Raw genomic sequence first — 16,725 nt, 5'->3', positions numbered from 1 at the left:
TAATAATAGGAAACCTACCTTTGATTTTAAAAAAAAAAAAAAAAGGAAAAAGGAAAAAGAAAAGGATAAAACTGGTAGCTTTGTAGGGTGTAGATAGTTCTGGAACTCTCATCATCTAAGTTGAATAGTTCCTGGACAAATTTTTAAATTGCTTAACCCAGGAGCAGAGGCCACCACAGAAGCCCTGATGCACCCCCAGGAAAGGGTAATTTGTCAGTTAAGTTTCACTGGTCCTGCCAATGTACCCAGTAAGGACATGGAGACCTAATGATGGCTGAGTCCCTGCTTTGGATACCAACCTTCCAAGAAGGTAATGTGATCTCAGGAACAGGGCGCTGGGCAGCAGTGGTGTCTGCACTGAGCAGGGCAGTCTGCAGCTGTCAGTGGGCAGGCAGGGCAAGCAGCAGCACTGGGGTTAGCAAGCGAGGGCCGGGCTGCAATAGATGCCAGTAAGTTCTAAATCAAAGTCTCTTGTATCCTCACCCCAAAGGGAGAGGCAGCCTGGAGCAATGATGGACAAGGATGCTTCTTGCCTGCTTCAAATGGAAGAGGACACCAGGCTGAGTGAAATAAACTGAATACACGAAGACAAATCCCACATGTGCGATTCTTAAAAAACAAAAAACCCTCAAGAATACAGACGGAGAAAATTCAACAGCAGCTACAGGCTGGGTTAGGGGAAGGAACAGAAAGCAGATGGAAATAAAATGAACAAGTATAGGTATCTAATGTACCATGTGAAGGCTGAAGCTAATACCAGCACATGCCTATAACCCCGGCACTGGGGAAGCTGAAACAGGAGGATTGCTGCAAGTGTGATGCAAAGCCTGGGGTATACACTGAGTTCAAGGCCAGCCTGAACCTGTCTCAGAAAAACCCAAATCAGAACAATTATTTAAAGTAGATCAAAATGTATGAGGGACTCTCGTTAGAGACATGTATTACAGGCACTCCAATCACAGAGAAGGGCGCTTCGAGATGGCAGGTCCATTCGTTTGTTTTATTACCGAGACCACTTTCCCATTTATGTACTGCAGAACCTGTTGTAAACCTCACAGAGCCACTATGAAATGGCTCAGGAGCACACCAGTCCTGTGCCTTACGCAAGCATGGCTTCGGGCGCTCTTGATTTCTAACTTCTTCCTCCACTATAGAAGTCAACCCACTCTCCCTTGCCCAAGTGATTTCCATCCCCACACAATCTAGATAGCTAACCACAGGCTAGCTTTAGCATTGCAACACACACACACACACACACACACACACACACACACACACACACACACACACAGCTTACTTAGAATCCTAGCCTGTAACAATAAGGTCTTCTGCATCTTTTTTCCACCTTGGTGCCGACATGTTCAGCTCCATAGTTGGTGGGGAGGGGTGGTCCCATTTATTATCAGACATTCAGCCGCATCTCTATACCACTTCTCCTGCTCCTCCTATGTGTCAATCAAAAATGTCTCGGGGGAGTGGAGAGATGGCTCTATTATTACGAGTGCTTACCATCTTGCGGATGACCTGAGTTTGGTTCCCAACACACACACACACACACACACACACACACACACACACACACACACAAAAGAGGCAATTCACAACCACCTATAACTCTAGTTCCAAGGAATCTGAGGGCACCTGAACAAACTTGATGCACATAAAGCCACAAATACAAGTAAAACTAAGTAATAAATAATCCTTTTTAAAAATTTTTATTTCCTGGGCCAATAGGATAGCTCACTATGTAAAGACATTTGCCTTAAAGCTTAAAGTCCTGTGTTCGACCCAAGGCCCACATGGTGGGAGAAGAGGTCCCTCTGGCTTCCAAACTCCTGCCGTGGCACTCATGCACACACAACACACACACCGTCTCAACAAATAAAACGTAGTACGATTTAAATGTCCCTAGATGTCGCCACATCTATCACCTATCTCAGTCCCGTGTCACTCTCGAAGGGGGAGCCACCCCATGCACAGCATCCTTCCTTCCCCACGTCCACAGGGTGGGCAGGACCTAGTTACCCCCACAAACCACAGAAAGTGCTGTCACTGAGCATCCTCCAACACTTCCCTCCATCACCTCAGCCAGGGCTTTGCAACCACACCTTGAACAAGAGCCACTTGAGGCTATAAAACATGCAAATCCCTATATTTTGTGCCCAGAATGTAACACCTGACCAGATTAGATGAGGGCGTCCATTTTCAAGCAAGCTCCCTCGTGTAATGTGGGCACAGCACTTTAAAAATAAATCCTCCTTCTAAGCAAGTTTTCCACAGCATAGATAGACACATGGAATAAACAGGTTTTGGCCTGAAGGCTGTCCAGATTGTACAAACTGAGCCAAGATATAAGGGTCTGTCTTCTATGAAGAACAAAACCACTGTTCTGAGAATCTGCACCCTACTGTTGTGGGCAATTAACCCTGCATGATCCCAAGGACACCAGTGAGATTCCCTCTGGTGTGAAGGGGCAGTTATTATCATCACTTAGCCCTCTGCTCTTTACAAGGTTAAAATATTAAGGCGATGAATCCTGAACGCTTGGAATACTTTCTAAAACCATTCATTCTCCAAAGTGAGATATGTGACTCATGGGCACAGATGGTGCCTCTCCAATGTCTTACTCAATACTCCCCAGGGCTTGCCTTTCTCGCCTTCCTCGATTAAGACCCTTGATAAACAGCTTTATCACCTCTCAACCTGCTTATTTGCTTTGCTGCTTGACTGCTCTGGGCTGGAGATAGCCAGATATCAGTGGATTTGCCTGTGTTCCAAACTAATGTAGGAGATCGGTATGTGAGAGTTCTGTCCCTATGTTTGAACTCAGGAGCCTAAAAGAGTGCCACTATGCAAAAGGCACTGAACAGGCACTGCTTGCCCAAAGGGACTGATTGATTCATGAAGGGATAACCGTCAGCTTGCACTGGTCACCCAAATTTACCTGTATCCCTAACCACCAAATTCAAACACAATCATCACTGTATGTTTCTATTCTATTCTATTCTATTCTATTCTATTCTATTCTATTCTATCTATCTATCTTTTTTTATTTTTATTTTGTTTGTGTGTTTGTTTTGGAGTCAGGGTTTCTCTGTGTAGCCCTGAAACTTGCTCTGTAGTCCAGGCTGACCTCCAACTCAGAGATCTGCCTGCCTCTGCCTCCCAAGTGCTGGGGTTAAAGGTCTGCACCGTTACTGCTGGCTCACCAGATGTTTCTTAAGTGTCCAGATTGTACATAAGACCCTTGAATGTGAGATGAGGGAGGCACAGGCAAACAGATCAATGACTGTCCCACATATCAGCAGGGACAGGCCTGGGAGCAAAAGGCCTGGATCTGTCTGCTGCTGCCACCTTCCTCAGAACAGGGAAGAGTTGAAATGCTCAACTATTTGTCAATTTGATGTGGGCCAAGTCATGGCTGGAGTAAGTTTACTAGTTGCAAAAATTCAGGTTGGGCAAAACCTTTCTGTTGCTTGTCTTCCTTCTTGGGATGTTAGAATCTTCACTCATCTGACTTTCCAAAGAAAGAACAGTAAATGGCTTGGCTAGTTGGATGGGCACTGAAATGTTGGGGCCAGGGAGGGAGAGAAAGGAGGCAAGAGTAAATGGCAGTAGTCTAAAGACCACCCCCCCTAAAAAAAAAAAAGGAAAAGAGTGGACAGGATTTTTTAAGTTCCAACACACATGCACAGAGACTACAACGTTTATTTTGGGCTGGGTTTGAGGGCAGACGGCCATGAACAGTGGAGAAGGGAATGATTCTGGCAAGTGAGGGCTGGGAAGGAAAGGTAGAAAAGAGGAACAAAAATTCGTATCACACTTTCCCTTCCTCTGCCAACCAGAGCGCTGCAGTCTCAGAGGGAAGCTGCAGACAGAGCGAGACCTGTGAGCCTACCCACCATAAACCATCACAGGCTCCAACTTGGAGATCCTCTTTAGAATCCAAGAACTGGTCCCCATCACTACCTTTCCACAGAGGAACCCAGCTGGAAGTACAAGAGATTCCTCAAACTGGATTTTAAAATGTTGAGGGTGGGAGCAGCACACACGGGAATCAGTCTGGAGGGGGTGGAGGATAGAAGTTTGGAGGGAAGAATTGGAAGGATCATCAAAGTACATTGTGTATATGTGTGAAATTCTCAAAAATTAATATTCTGCTTTTAGACGTGTAAGATTTCTACTGAAATGTACAACTTGGGGTTTTCTCAAGGCACTGAGAATACTTTTTGCTTTGTAGGTCTTGTTTTGGGACAGTATCTTCCCCATTACTCCAGAATAATTTCAAATTCAGCATCCTCCTGTTCAGTCTCCTGAGTGCTGGAATCACAAGTGTATGCCGCAATGCCAACAAGGGCAGACCCATCTTTAGTAGGCAAATGTGTGGCTTGTCTCTTATCTACTGTCGAGGGCTAGATCACAGCATCTTACAGATGTGTGTTTGGGTTTAAATTCACTTCAAAGTCTGCGTGGGAAACGCCTCTCACAGGACTGTGGTAGGTCTAGTTTAAATCAGGAAATGGGGGGTAGGGGTGGTCAGAGCTGGTTGACCAGATGCCCCTGAGGCCAGCCACAAACCAGGAAGCCTCTTAGAATAGCAGCAATAGTGGGCATAGCAGAAAGAACTCTGAGGCCAACGGAGCCCAGGTCTTCATTCTGTTTCCTGCAGAGGTCAGGAGGGACAGATGCTGAGGAACGCTCAACAATACAGGAAATGAGCAGCAGTGGCCACACAAGATGCAGCCAGCCATGCCACAGCTTCTGTGTCCACAGTGTCAGAACACCGTGAGCTGGAGGCTGCAGAGATGTCCACGTTGCTTTCTGAAACAATTCTATACTTAGAGAAAGACTGCAAGAACAATACTTATATTCTCATCTACCCTTCACCCAATAACTGCTCCCCCCATGGTTAACGTGTGTGCTGCTGTTCTATTAGTATGTAATGTGCATAATTTATTTAAATGCCTGAAAGAAAACTGTAGGCACTGTCACACCATAAATATTTTATTTTCCTAGAAATAAAGTCATTCCTTATATGAGCACAATACAATGATCAATGTGAGGGCCTGGACACTGATTTGAAACTAGAGTCTAATATAAAGGTCTCAGGAAGATTTCTCTAGTCATTTCAAGTGATGACTTTCAAACAAAAACAGAAACAATGTTTTTCCCCCTTTTTCCAGGATACCATCCAGGATCACATGTGAGGCCTAATGTCATGTCGCTTTGGCTTCCTTTAATCTAAAACAGTTCAGTTATCTCTTGTGACCTTGACATTTTTTTGAAAAGTACAGGCCAAGTGGTTTGCAGAATGGGGTTCTTCTGATATTTCTTCACAATTAGATTTGAGTTATGCACTGGGCCCAGAGCAGCACAGAGGGACACTGTGCTTTTCTCAGGAGGTGCACAGCGTTCACCGGGCCTGGCACTGGTGGTACCTCAGGTGAACAGCTGGTTAAGGTGGTGTAAGCCAGATGCCATTTTCTCTTTGTGAACTAATAAGGGACTTAATGGGAGATACCTAGTGCCTTAGTCACTTTCCTATTGCTGTGAAGAGGCAATGGACCAAGGCAACTCATTTTTTACAAAACCTTTAATTACTTATAGTTTCAGAAGGTGAGACCGTGACCATCGGGGCAGAAAGCATGGCAGCAGGCATGGTGCTGGGGCAGTAGCTCAGAGCTTACATCCTGGTCCTCAAGTTGAATGCAGAGCGAAAGAAACTGGGACTGGCATGGGCTTTGGAAATTTCCAGGCCTATCCCTAGTGACTCACCTCCTTATATCCCAATCCATCCTAAACAGTTCCACCCACTAGGGACAAAGCAAGCTTTCAAATGTGTGTGTGTGTGTGTGTGTGTGTGCGTGTGTGTGTGTGTGATTCAAACCACCACACCTAGGAACTAAGAAAAGTTCCTGTTTTTTCATCAACTCTGCTTGATTCAGTGGTCACTGGTAGAGAAAAGGATAACTTGTAAGTTAGGTAAGGTCACATTCGCACCTCAGGAATAAGGCTTGTGAGAACAGAGTTGGTGACAATGAATTAGCACCTGGGTCTCTTCTCACATTTGCTTCCTGGAACCTCAACCCATGCTCACTCATAGCTAGGAGGGAAACGAGGTAGGAGCTGGAGAGGTGGTTCAGTGGTTACGAGCACTTGCTGCTCTTGTAGAGGACTCTAGGTCAGTTTCCAGCACCCACACGGCAGCTCACGACCATCTGTAACTCCAGTTCCAGGAGATCTGATGCCTTCTTCTGGCCTCTGTGAGGAGCAGACGTGCCTATGGCGCACATACACACATGCAGACAAATACTCATACACATAAAATAGAATTTAAAAATCTATAAAAGAAAGAAAACTCTATGTCCTCTAGATAGGCCCCGAGACTGTATCAGTGTCTATTAAAGACTTTCTGAGAAGCCAGAAGCAAGCACAGTTGCTGAACCCAGGGAGCTGATACCCGGTCACGCCAATGCCCGTTTTTGTTTTGTGTTTACTTGTTTTCGTCTTTTAATGAGAACACCGAGGGGGCTCTACTCCGTGATTCCCCCTCCTCCTCTGGTATCATGGTGGTGAGAAGGACATAAGGTGACTGACTCTCTCGATTACTGTCTGTCTCACTCTTTCCGCTGTGTTTCTGTTAAGCTGGGCTCGCCGGCCTCCTGCCCTGACCCATCAGCAACACTGAGGTAACCAGTCTGCACCACACACAGTTTTTCTGTAGGCGCTCCATATCTGAACTCAGGCCCTCACATTTGTACACACTCTTTTCCTCCTCCAGCCATCTCCCCAGCCTTGAACTCTTGTTTTTACAAAGTTAGGAACGTCAGAGAGTATTTAACAATGGAAAGAAGATTAGAAGGTCGTCCTACGACGCAGGGGTGCCCGTTGCTATCACTCTGCTTATCTGTATTCTGTCAGCCTTTATATCACATAAACAGGGCTGAGCCTTCTTTGACCTGAATTCCACTGGGGATGAAGCCCTATTACAAAGGGCTGGAATTTTGTCAGTTGTCTCAAGGATGGTCAAACAACTGGAATCCTTCCAGAAGCATAAGAGAGAAGTTAATGTATAACACAGGCTGCCTTTGGATATTAGGGCTTAAATTTCTCATATCGCCTTGGTTGGGAAGGGCTGGTCTACACTGGTATGGAATTTGCTTTGATCTCCTAACAATTCTCCCTATCCTTCAGCTTTGTTTTGTTTTGTTAACTAAGTAGCCTTAAATCCAATGTAATCTTCCTACCTCTGGCCCCCTGGGTTATTAGCATACGCAATCCAGCCAGGTTCACAAGCCTATAAACAAACATGTAATAAATAAATATTACATACCAGGAACTGAGAATAGAAAAATAAATGGGGCATAATCCCTTTCCTCTATGAATATGACCAAGGACTCCCAAATACCCAAAGTACCAGCACTGAGATCATGGGTCTGATAGGTAAGGAGCCACAAGGCCATCAGAGGAAACCAGGGAGGCCATCCAGAGGACATGATGAGCCAGTGGGTGCTCCAGGGTAAGAAGGACTTCAGAGTGGGTTCCAGATGGAAAGATGATGATGATGGCTAATCCAGAGGTGTGCTGAGGATCCATACCAGGGTCCTACGAGACAGCGGTCAGAAGACTCAACTAAGCAGACCCCAGGACATCCACTCCATGGTTCTAAGAAGGACAGTGGTGAGAGCAACCTGGGCCGGCACTGGGTGGTCAAGAGGTCACAGAGCTTGTGGTAGTTTGAATGAAAATTTGGCATTAGGAGATGTGACCTTGCTGGAGGAAGTGTTGCCACCCCCAGGGTGGTTGCTCTTCCTGGACTCTATACTGGGCACTAGGGCAAAGTGTTACAAGAGGTTTTAGAGATTTTGGGGCAGAGAATCTTTTAAACGCTCCTCCAAAGAAAGAACACATCTATGCTCTAGTGCCTTAGTTACTGAATAGGGACTGTAGGGGACTGGAGGGCAGATGTCCTGCCTGGTTGGAGAAGTCTGAGGATAACATGTTTGAAGGGTGCAGCCCAGGAGGGACAATATCCTGAGGCTGACAGAGAAATGAGCAGTCCCTACCAGGGGTGCTGAAATGATACTGGAGGAATAAGAGGGATTTTTCTAAGTGGAATTGGATGTTGAAGAAACCTCTTTTGAGGCTGGACTAGAGATGGAGCCATCCCCTCATGAGGTAGTATGAGACAGAAGGCTGACCACGGAGCCCCAAATCTCATCAGTTCTGATGGGGTATCTTCTGAGGGAATAATATACATTATTTTCTGCAAAGACATGGGAACCGTAGCCTTGTCTACTATCTCCAAGCCTAGGTCTGAATCCTAGCTCTGCCCTCTGGAACTTCTTATGTCTTTTTTAGCTTAATATCCTTCTTTATAAAATGGGAGGGATAGGATAATGGTACCAAGCTCACAGCGCTTTCTTGAAGTCTAATGAGCCAGTCTATGTAACAGTTTGTACTGGCTAGTTTTGTGTCAACCTGACACAGGCTGGAGTTATCATGGAGAAAGGAGCTTCAGTTGGGAAAGTGCCTACATGAGATTCAGCTGTAAGGCATTTTCTCAATTAGTGATCAAGGGGGGAGGGCCCCTTGTGGGTGGTGCCATCTCTGGGCTGGTAGTGTGGATTCTATAAGAGAGCAGGCCGAGCAAGCCAGGGGAAGCAAACCAGTAAGGAACATCCCTCCATGGCCTCTGCATCAGCTCCTGCTTCCTGACCTGCCTGAGTTCCAGTCCTGACATCCTTTGGTGACTAACAGCAATGTGAAAAGTGTAAGCTGAATAAACCCTTTCCTCCCCAACTTGCTTCTTGGTCATGATGTTTTGCCCAGGAATAGAAACCCTGACTAAGACACAGTTCTACACCAGGTGAGGACACGCTGAGAAAACTACTTCTCATAGTTTACAAGATAGGGAGTGGGGAGAAGGCTTTGAAGACTGAGTATGACTAACTGACTATAAAATATTCATTAATGAATTACATATGGTTAGAAGCTGTGTAGCCGGGCGTGGTGGCGCACGCCTTTAAGCCCAGCACTTGGGAGGCAGAGGCAGGCGGATTTCTGAGTTCGAGGCCAGCCTGGTCTACAAAGTGAGTTCCAGGACAGCCAGGACTACACAGAGAAACCCTGTCTTGAAAAAAAACAAACAAAAAAAAAACAAGAAAAACAAAAAAAAACCCAAAAAACAAAAAAAAAGAAGCTGTGGGCTCTGGGTGCATGTGAGTTTAGAAGTCAGTATCTTCCAGAGATGTGGAAACTTGAATCTATCTGTTTCTTTTTATTTTTTTAAAGATTTATGTTTTTATTCTTATTTTTCATTTTATTACTTTTATGTGAGTATGTGTGTGTGTGCATGTGTGTATATGTGTGTGTGTGTATCTGTGTGGATGCAAACATGCCATGGTATACAAGTGGACACCATGCACGTGGAGAGCTCTTTTTCTGAGTTCACTCCTTCCAGCATGGTGCTCCTTGGTATCAAATTCAGGTGTATCTGTGTGGATGCAAACATGCCATGGTAAACAAGTGGACACCATGCACGTGGAGAGCTCTTTTTCTGAGTTCACTCCTTCCAGCATGGTGCTCCTTGGTATCAAATTCAGGTGTATCTGTATGGATGCAAACATGCCATGGCATACAAGTGGACATCATGCACATGGAGAGCTCTCTTTCCGAGCTCACTCCTTCCAGCACGGTGCCCCTAGCTCACTTCTTCCAGCATGGTGCCCCTAGCTCACTCCTTCCAGCACGGTGCTCCTTGGTATCAAACTCAGGCTGTCAGGGTTGGCAGCAGAGGCCTTTGCCCACTGAGCCAACTTGCCAGCCATTACTGTTTTTTGTTTTGTTTTTCGAGACAGGGTTTCTCTGTATAGCCCTGGCTGTCGGGGAACTCACTCTGTAGACCAGGCTGGCCTCAAACTCAGAAATCTGCCTGCCTCTGCCTCCCAAGTGCTGGGATTAAAGGCGTGCACCCCCAGCTGCCCGGCTTTTTTTTTTTTTAAGATTTATTTACTTATTTAATGTATATGAGTACTCTGTAGCTGTACAGATGGTTGTGAGCCATCATGTGGTTGCTGGAATTTGAACTCAGGACCTTTGGAAGAGCAGTCAGTGCTCCACTGAGCCATCTCACCAGCCCTACTTTTATTTTGTAATTTTGTGTGTAGCACACGCGTGGGTATGTATGTGCATGTGAGTGCACATGCCCGCAGAGGCTGGCAGAAGGCACAGCATAATCCGCAGCTGGAGTTATTGGCAGTTGCGAGCTGCCCAACTTAGATGCTAGACATGGAATTCCAGTTCTCTGTGAAAGCACCAAGCTTTCTCACCAAGATGCCAGCTCTCTAGTTCCTGCCAGCTTCTTTTTACCTTTCCGTAAGGGAGGCTACTAGAAAAATTTAAATTGTAGGTATGGCTCAGGTTATTTCCACTGGAGAGCACCCAAACAGAAGGAATGTACAGATAAAGATAGGGACAGCCTGTGCCAGTGGATAACCCCGGCTGACTACAATCTCGATTGCAGAAAATGGCAAGCAAAGAGAAGGAAAGATCAGAAGCCACTTCGTCCTCTTGAACATCTCGCTGCCTGCCAGTCTAGATAAAGAGAGAAAAAAACATGCAGGGGTGAATAACAGCAAGCTAGAAGGGGTTGAAAAGATGAGGGGACAGGACAGCCAGGAAGGATGGTGACAACCTCTAAGAGAAACACTTGGTTCTTGATATACATAAGCCCACCATTATGACAACTATAGTCTTAGGGTACCACAGGCCTGTAATCCCAGCACTGGGGGGTGGAGGTGGGGGAGTGTCAAAACTCAAAGCCAGACTGGGTTTTATGAGCCCTTACCTGAAAACAAACACTCTTAAAAGTGGCTTTAATGTTTAAAAAAAAACTTAAATATTATTCATAAAGTAGACCTTTCACACACTGTTGAGCTTATCAGACCCAGTGACATGATACTAGCCTATTATAACCCTGGATGGTATTAAACCTGAAGGGGAAAAAGAGAATGCCAGAGTATAAGGGGTTCATTCATGATCCAAAAATTCACCCCAGTGTATTTTTCCCTGCTGTAGCTGAAATGTCAAAATGCTTTCTACTGCTCAAAAACTCAAGTAAGAAAAGGCCTTTCCTGTAGGTAAGCAAAACAGACTGGGTTGCATTCAGCTGGATGGAGTCTAAGATCAAACTAAGTGGTCAACTCGACACATCCTCCACTTCCAGAGGACCTCGGGGCTCAGCCTGCCCTGTGTGAGGACCCAGGGAGAGCCAGGGCTCCATAGGACTGCTCTTCCTGGGGCCACATAGAACAGGGCCAGGCAGAAACTTCCTACTGAAAAAGCAGCAGCAGCGCCATCATCTGGCAACTGCCGCCTTCATCGTTGAGGATGCAGGAGCCCCGCCATGGTTAATTCTGCGACTAGACTAAAAGAGCTTTGCTTGGGGGGTGGGAGGTCCTACTGCCCTGCAGGTTCCCATAACACACTCAGGCACCAGCAGAGCAGTGACAGCAGCACTCACTACCTGGGGCAGACAAACACTGGAACGTTTGTCTTGACATTCAACAACTGATGACAGACAAGAGGCACCAAACTTACACCCGTGACCACCGCGAGCCACGGCAGTGAACCACAGGCACACAGGATTTCCTGCTCCTTCCCTGTCACACAATGTTTACAAAGAAAGACACACGCCACAGGTTCCCAAGTAAGTATGGCATGAGAGAAGCATGTCAGACCAGGGTAACTGCTAGGAGAGGCAGTGACTGACTGGGTAGGACACAGGTCCTGGTGTTCTGTTGTCCCTTGAGCTGAGGGTGGCACATGTTCAGTATGGAAACTCGTTCCATAAGACACTTTAGGTGTCTCTGCTTTTCCCTACACACATTTCTAAATGTGGAGGTCAGAAGAGAACAGAGTGAGTTCTCTCCTTCTACTGTGTGGGTTCTGAAAACTGAATTCAGGTTATCAGGCAGCATGCACCTTAGCCCACTGAGCCATCTCTCTGGCTTCGTGTGTGTGTGTGTGTGTGTGTGTGTGTGTGTGTGTGTTTATATCTATCAAGACAGCATCTCCTATACCCCGGCTGACTTTTAACTTGCTCTATAGCAGCAGCTGATCTTGAACTCCCAATCCTCCTGCCTCTATCTCCCAAGTGCTGAAATTAACAATCGTGCTCCAAGTACCTGCACAACATTTAAACAGGAGCAAACCTCGTCTGGTGTTCAAGTAAGCTAATATCGGTTGATGGTGAGTCTCTCGGTTCCTTTTTTCTCTGCTCCTTCACACACTAATTCCCTCTATGGGAGTGCTCCTGGGTTTCTCTCCCAGGAGAGCTCTAATGCCGCCATCCATATTTATGGCTTCCTCCCACACCCCCTCTGCTAGCACATGCCACCCACACTGATCCAGGCCTCGCTTCTCCATCCTCAGCTGTTATTGTATATATTCCCAGTTGTTTCTACGCCAAGCCTCCCCAGCCAGACTAGCAATGAAGAGCATGCTCTTGGAAGGCGACCACCATCCTCTCGGCTCCACAAGCAGAGCAGAATAAAGTCCTCCTCCAAGCTAGATAGACGTGGAGGGTGACTCTCTTTCTCCTACCCACGTGTCTTGGTTAGGGTTTCTACTGCTGTAACACCATGACCCAAAGCAACTGGGGGGAAAAAAAAAGGGTTTAATTTCAGCTTACAATTCCACATTGCAGTCCATCATCACTGAGGGAAGTTAGGACAGAAACTGATACACAGCAGGAATCTAGAGGCAGGAGCTGATGCAGAGACCACGGAAGAACACTGCTTGCTGACTTGGTCCCCATACATTGCTAAGCCTGCTTTCTCATACAACTCAGGACACTAGCCCATAATGAGCTGGGCCCTCCCCAACTAGTCACTAATTAAGCAAATGTCTCATAGGCTTGCCTCCAGGACAATCTGGTAAGGGCATTTTTTTCAATTGATGTTTTCTTTTCCCAAATAACTCCAACCTATATCAAGTTGGCATTAAGAACTAACCCAGCGCACCATTAATCTGCCAAGAGACAGCTGCTAGTTCTCTACTACTTTGCAAGCCCAGTAAGGGAGCAAGAGGTGGAGGCGGCAAGCCAGCGACAGGTGTGTCTCTTGATTATCTCCCTGACCAGTCACCTACTTGACTTGTTGTAATGACATGGGGCCGTGACCAGTGTAGGTCAAGCTGAATGCATTTGCAGAATCATCATAAATGTGTGCTTTTAGAATTTCCTGCCAGCCCCCAGCATGCCATTTTTCCAGAAGCCTCGTCACACCTCCTCTTACTCTGCTTAAGCCAGGTATGTTGGCACAAGTCTGTAATGCTAGCACTCAGATCAGTGGTTCAAGGCCAGCTTCGGCTGCACAGTGAATTCAAAGCCAGCCTGAGCAACATGATATCCCTGAGACAAAACCCAAACCAACCAACCAACCAACCAGCCAACCCGCTATCCAAACCTCCAATCATCTCAATTTATTTTCAAGTCTCAAAGAAAACACTATCAATCTGACAGCCACAGCACCGACCACATAGCAGACATGGGTGTCAGGAGACTCGGCACTCTGATTACAGTGCTCTGGAAGCTTATATTAATACTCTCTTGACCAAACACTTGGAAATCAGACCATTCCCAGCCCTGCAACCAGCAATGTTAGAAACCATTCTGAGCTGTCAGGATATGGAATTACACAAAAGAAACTAAAATCTACTTTTCTGGTCCTTTTTGTTCAGCAGACAAATCCCTCTCCCCAGCATTGGTGTCGGGTCTGTAGGTAGAAGAGGATTTACAGTCATAAACCAAGGGAAGGCTTGGCTAGACACCAGAGGGCAGAGATGAGTGTGAGTCTCCCTCCTTTGTGAGTCTAAACCCCAGCACAGTTCTTGGCTGAAGGAACCTGCAACCCATCGGTTCCAGAAAAAGCACAACACATTAAAACTGCCTTTTCCTCCTTTTAAGTACATCTACTTACAATTACAACTAATTTTGCAAAGGCAGAATTCATATATATGAACTGAGATTGAATTACGACAGAAAGGTATAAAAATTTCATTTCCAAGTCAGCTAGTGATTCTGCAGCGTTCTCGTCAATGACAGATTTATTTTAAATGATTAAAACCACAAACTCATTGTGGAAGAGACCCAAGCCATCAGCAAGTTAAGTCTTCCAGTACAGACCTGGAGGGCAAGCTCCCCTCAGGAGGCTATCAGTGTCTGCCAAGGTCATCCAGCTGATGTGCAGTAGGGACAAGAGCTTTCATTTACGGGGGGTCCTACCAATTGTTCTCTAACACCCTCTCCGCAAAACAAACAAAATGCACAAAGAATGCATCCCCTCGTCAGGGCACAGCTTAAATTTTCCAAGAAACCAAAATGGTCACCCCAATGTGTCTCCTCCGCAGGACTGGCCGCAGAGAGGGGGCAGGGAAGGGCACCAGTGAATTTCTACCAGCAGAAATCTACCCGCTTTCACGCTGCACGTCTACCCACATGGATGCGCCAGGAGGGTTCAGGAGCCACTAGTGACCCTGCACAAGGTTCCCCAAAGCAGTCAAGGGAGACACTGAGTCTATTGGACTCTGCCGGCTCCGAAGGTTCCAGCAATGAATTAAAATCCCGGAACCAAGCGACGTGGAAGAGGGCCACTCCGGCTGGACCTGCCACGCGGGGCTGGTCATCCTTACCCGCAGCGCCGCGTCCACACCTGCGCAGGCTGCGCCGGGGGCGCCCATGTAGGCGGCCGGGGGCCGCGACCCTCCGCCCGCGTCCCCTTGCAGTCGCGTCCGGCGTCGCAGTGCTGGGGAGGAGTCGCTGGGCCTGGGGTATGAGTGGGCAAAGGCGGATCGTCGCTGTCTGGGCTCCCCGGTGTCCGCTCTGCCGATTGGGGGCTGCGCCACGTACCTCGGCAGGCAGGTGCCGCTGCTTGGCTTCGCGGCTTCTGGGCCCTCCGCGTCGCGCCGCCCGCCGCCTCCGTGTGCATGCTAGGGAGGGAGCGCTGGCAAGCCGCCAGCCCCGGGCCCCGCGCCCCAGCCCGCCCCCGGCGCCGCGCTCGCGCCCATTCAGCCCTGGACAGTCCGCTCCCCCGCGCGGATGCTGAGGGGCGTGGGGGTAGGCGGGGACGGGGTCGCGCGTCACGAGGATACGGGAGGCCAATCAGAGTGCACCGAGGCCCCGCCTCCGAGCGGGCTGTTCCTCCCCCCCCCCCCCCCCCGACTGCTAGTGCGAGGGGGAGCGGGACGACTCCAGCCGAGATGTAGCTGGGGCGCCAGGCAGCCTAGGATGAGGGTGTCCCGTGCTCGGGGATCTCTCCAACTCTCCCCAGGCTTGCGCGTGATTAGATGGTGGAAGGCGTTCCGGAGAGCCTAAGGTGGCTCTGGACCGGTTAAAGGCTTTGACTGAGCATCCAATTAGGAGTCGGAGCTGCGGAACCAAGGGGCTTGACGTAGTCACGTGCTTTATTCGCCAGCTGCCCACTGGTCTTCAGATAATTACTGGTCCTGGGCTCCTAAAAGAGATAAACACCAGGACAAGCTAGAACAGCGGTTCTCAACCTAGGGGTCCAACGGCCTTTCACGAGGGTTGCCTAAGACCAATGGAAGACACATTTATTTACATTTACGATTCGCAACAGTACCGAAATTACAGGTGTGAAGCAGCAACGAAAATAATTTTATGGTAAGGGGTTACCACAACTTGAGGAACTGTATTAAAGAGTCGCAGCATTAGGAAGGTTGAGAACGATTAGGTTAGACGTTTGTTACCGTGCTAGTTACCAAAGCCAACCACCTTGTTTTAACACGAGAGGAAACTGAGGTCTCTGTGGGGCTGAGGGTGAGTAGCTTTCAAGTCATTTGGGGGCAGAAGCAGGAACAGAACCTGGGCTTGGAGCGCTCAAATCCCATTTGTCTGAAAGCTAGTGACTCCCTGGCCTCTCACACCTTATTCTGGGAAGGAAATGCCATATAAATTTTTAAAACACATTTAATAAAAGAAAGAGACCTAAAACTGGACTGGATCTCCCTTTTAGGATATTTCTTCCCATGATCTTCTAAAAAAAAAAAAAAAAAAAGCAGACGAGAAAGGGATCCAAAGCGCAGAGTAAATGATATTATAATGAAGCCAAGTTCTTCTGAGGATGCAGACCCTTTGTTACTGCTTGTGAAAAAAAATTAAATTTAAGATCCATGATTCAGGTGGCTCATGCTGGTTAGTCAGAAAGTTCATGGGCCCAGGGAAAAGCAGAACAGGCCCAGGAATGTCAGAACAAAGGCTGTTAAGTCATTGTAGGAACTGGCTGGCCATAAAGACAGAAGAGGCATGCAAGGATGCCCTCTGCTGCTGCTACTGCTGCTGCTACTGTTGGGGAGCGGCCTGCCCTTCTGACTTGGGTAAACCAGATGCCCTGCTGACACAGATAAGCACCACCCTTCAGAATTGCTGTTACCTGATCTGCACGTACTGCTTGCTAATGTTTAAACCAAACAATTATGTGAAACTGCGTGGGGTATGCCCCTACCCCCCAATTCTTTTGTATATAAACCCCTAGCCTTTGAGATCCCTAAGGAGCAAGCGAAAATGATTTTAAAGCAATGTCCTGACTTGAGACCCCCAACACTGACTATCTTACATTGTCTCAAGTTCCTCTTTTAGGTGTTAATCCACGAGGCCTTATGCCCAATCATATTTGGCAAATAGATGTAACTTATTATTCAGAA

General features: G+C 47.3%; 1 protein-coding gene across 2 annotated transcripts in view; it reads right to left on the bottom strand.

Moving 5' to 3' along the window:
- St3gal5 (ST3 beta-galactoside alpha-2,3-sialyltransferase 5) overlaps positions 1–15,081 on the bottom strand; it is a 53,548-nt gene extending 38,467 nt beyond the window's left edge. Inside the window, exon 1 of one of the 2 annotated variants that reach the window (XM_021190328.2) lies at positions 14,695–15,081. Coding sequence is in view for 1 of the 2 variants with exons in the window: in XM_021190327.2 (XP_021045986.1) it covers positions 14,912–14,990 (79 nt within the window). In the remaining variant the exon portion in view is untranslated. The remainder of the gene's footprint in view (positions 1–14,694) is intronic. The other variant, XM_021190327.2, reaches the window with a different exon arrangement.
- Positions 15,082–16,725: the final 1,644 nt, after the last annotated feature.

The sequence above is a fragment of the Mus pahari genome, chromosome 2 (genome assembly GCF_900095145.1).
Source record: "Mus pahari chromosome 2, PAHARI_EIJ_v1.1, whole genome shotgun sequence".
In the NCBI taxonomy this organism is placed as follows: Eukaryota; Metazoa; Chordata; class Mammalia; order Rodentia; family Muridae; genus Mus; species Mus pahari.
This window is presented reverse-complemented; position numbering and strand designations above follow the sequence as displayed.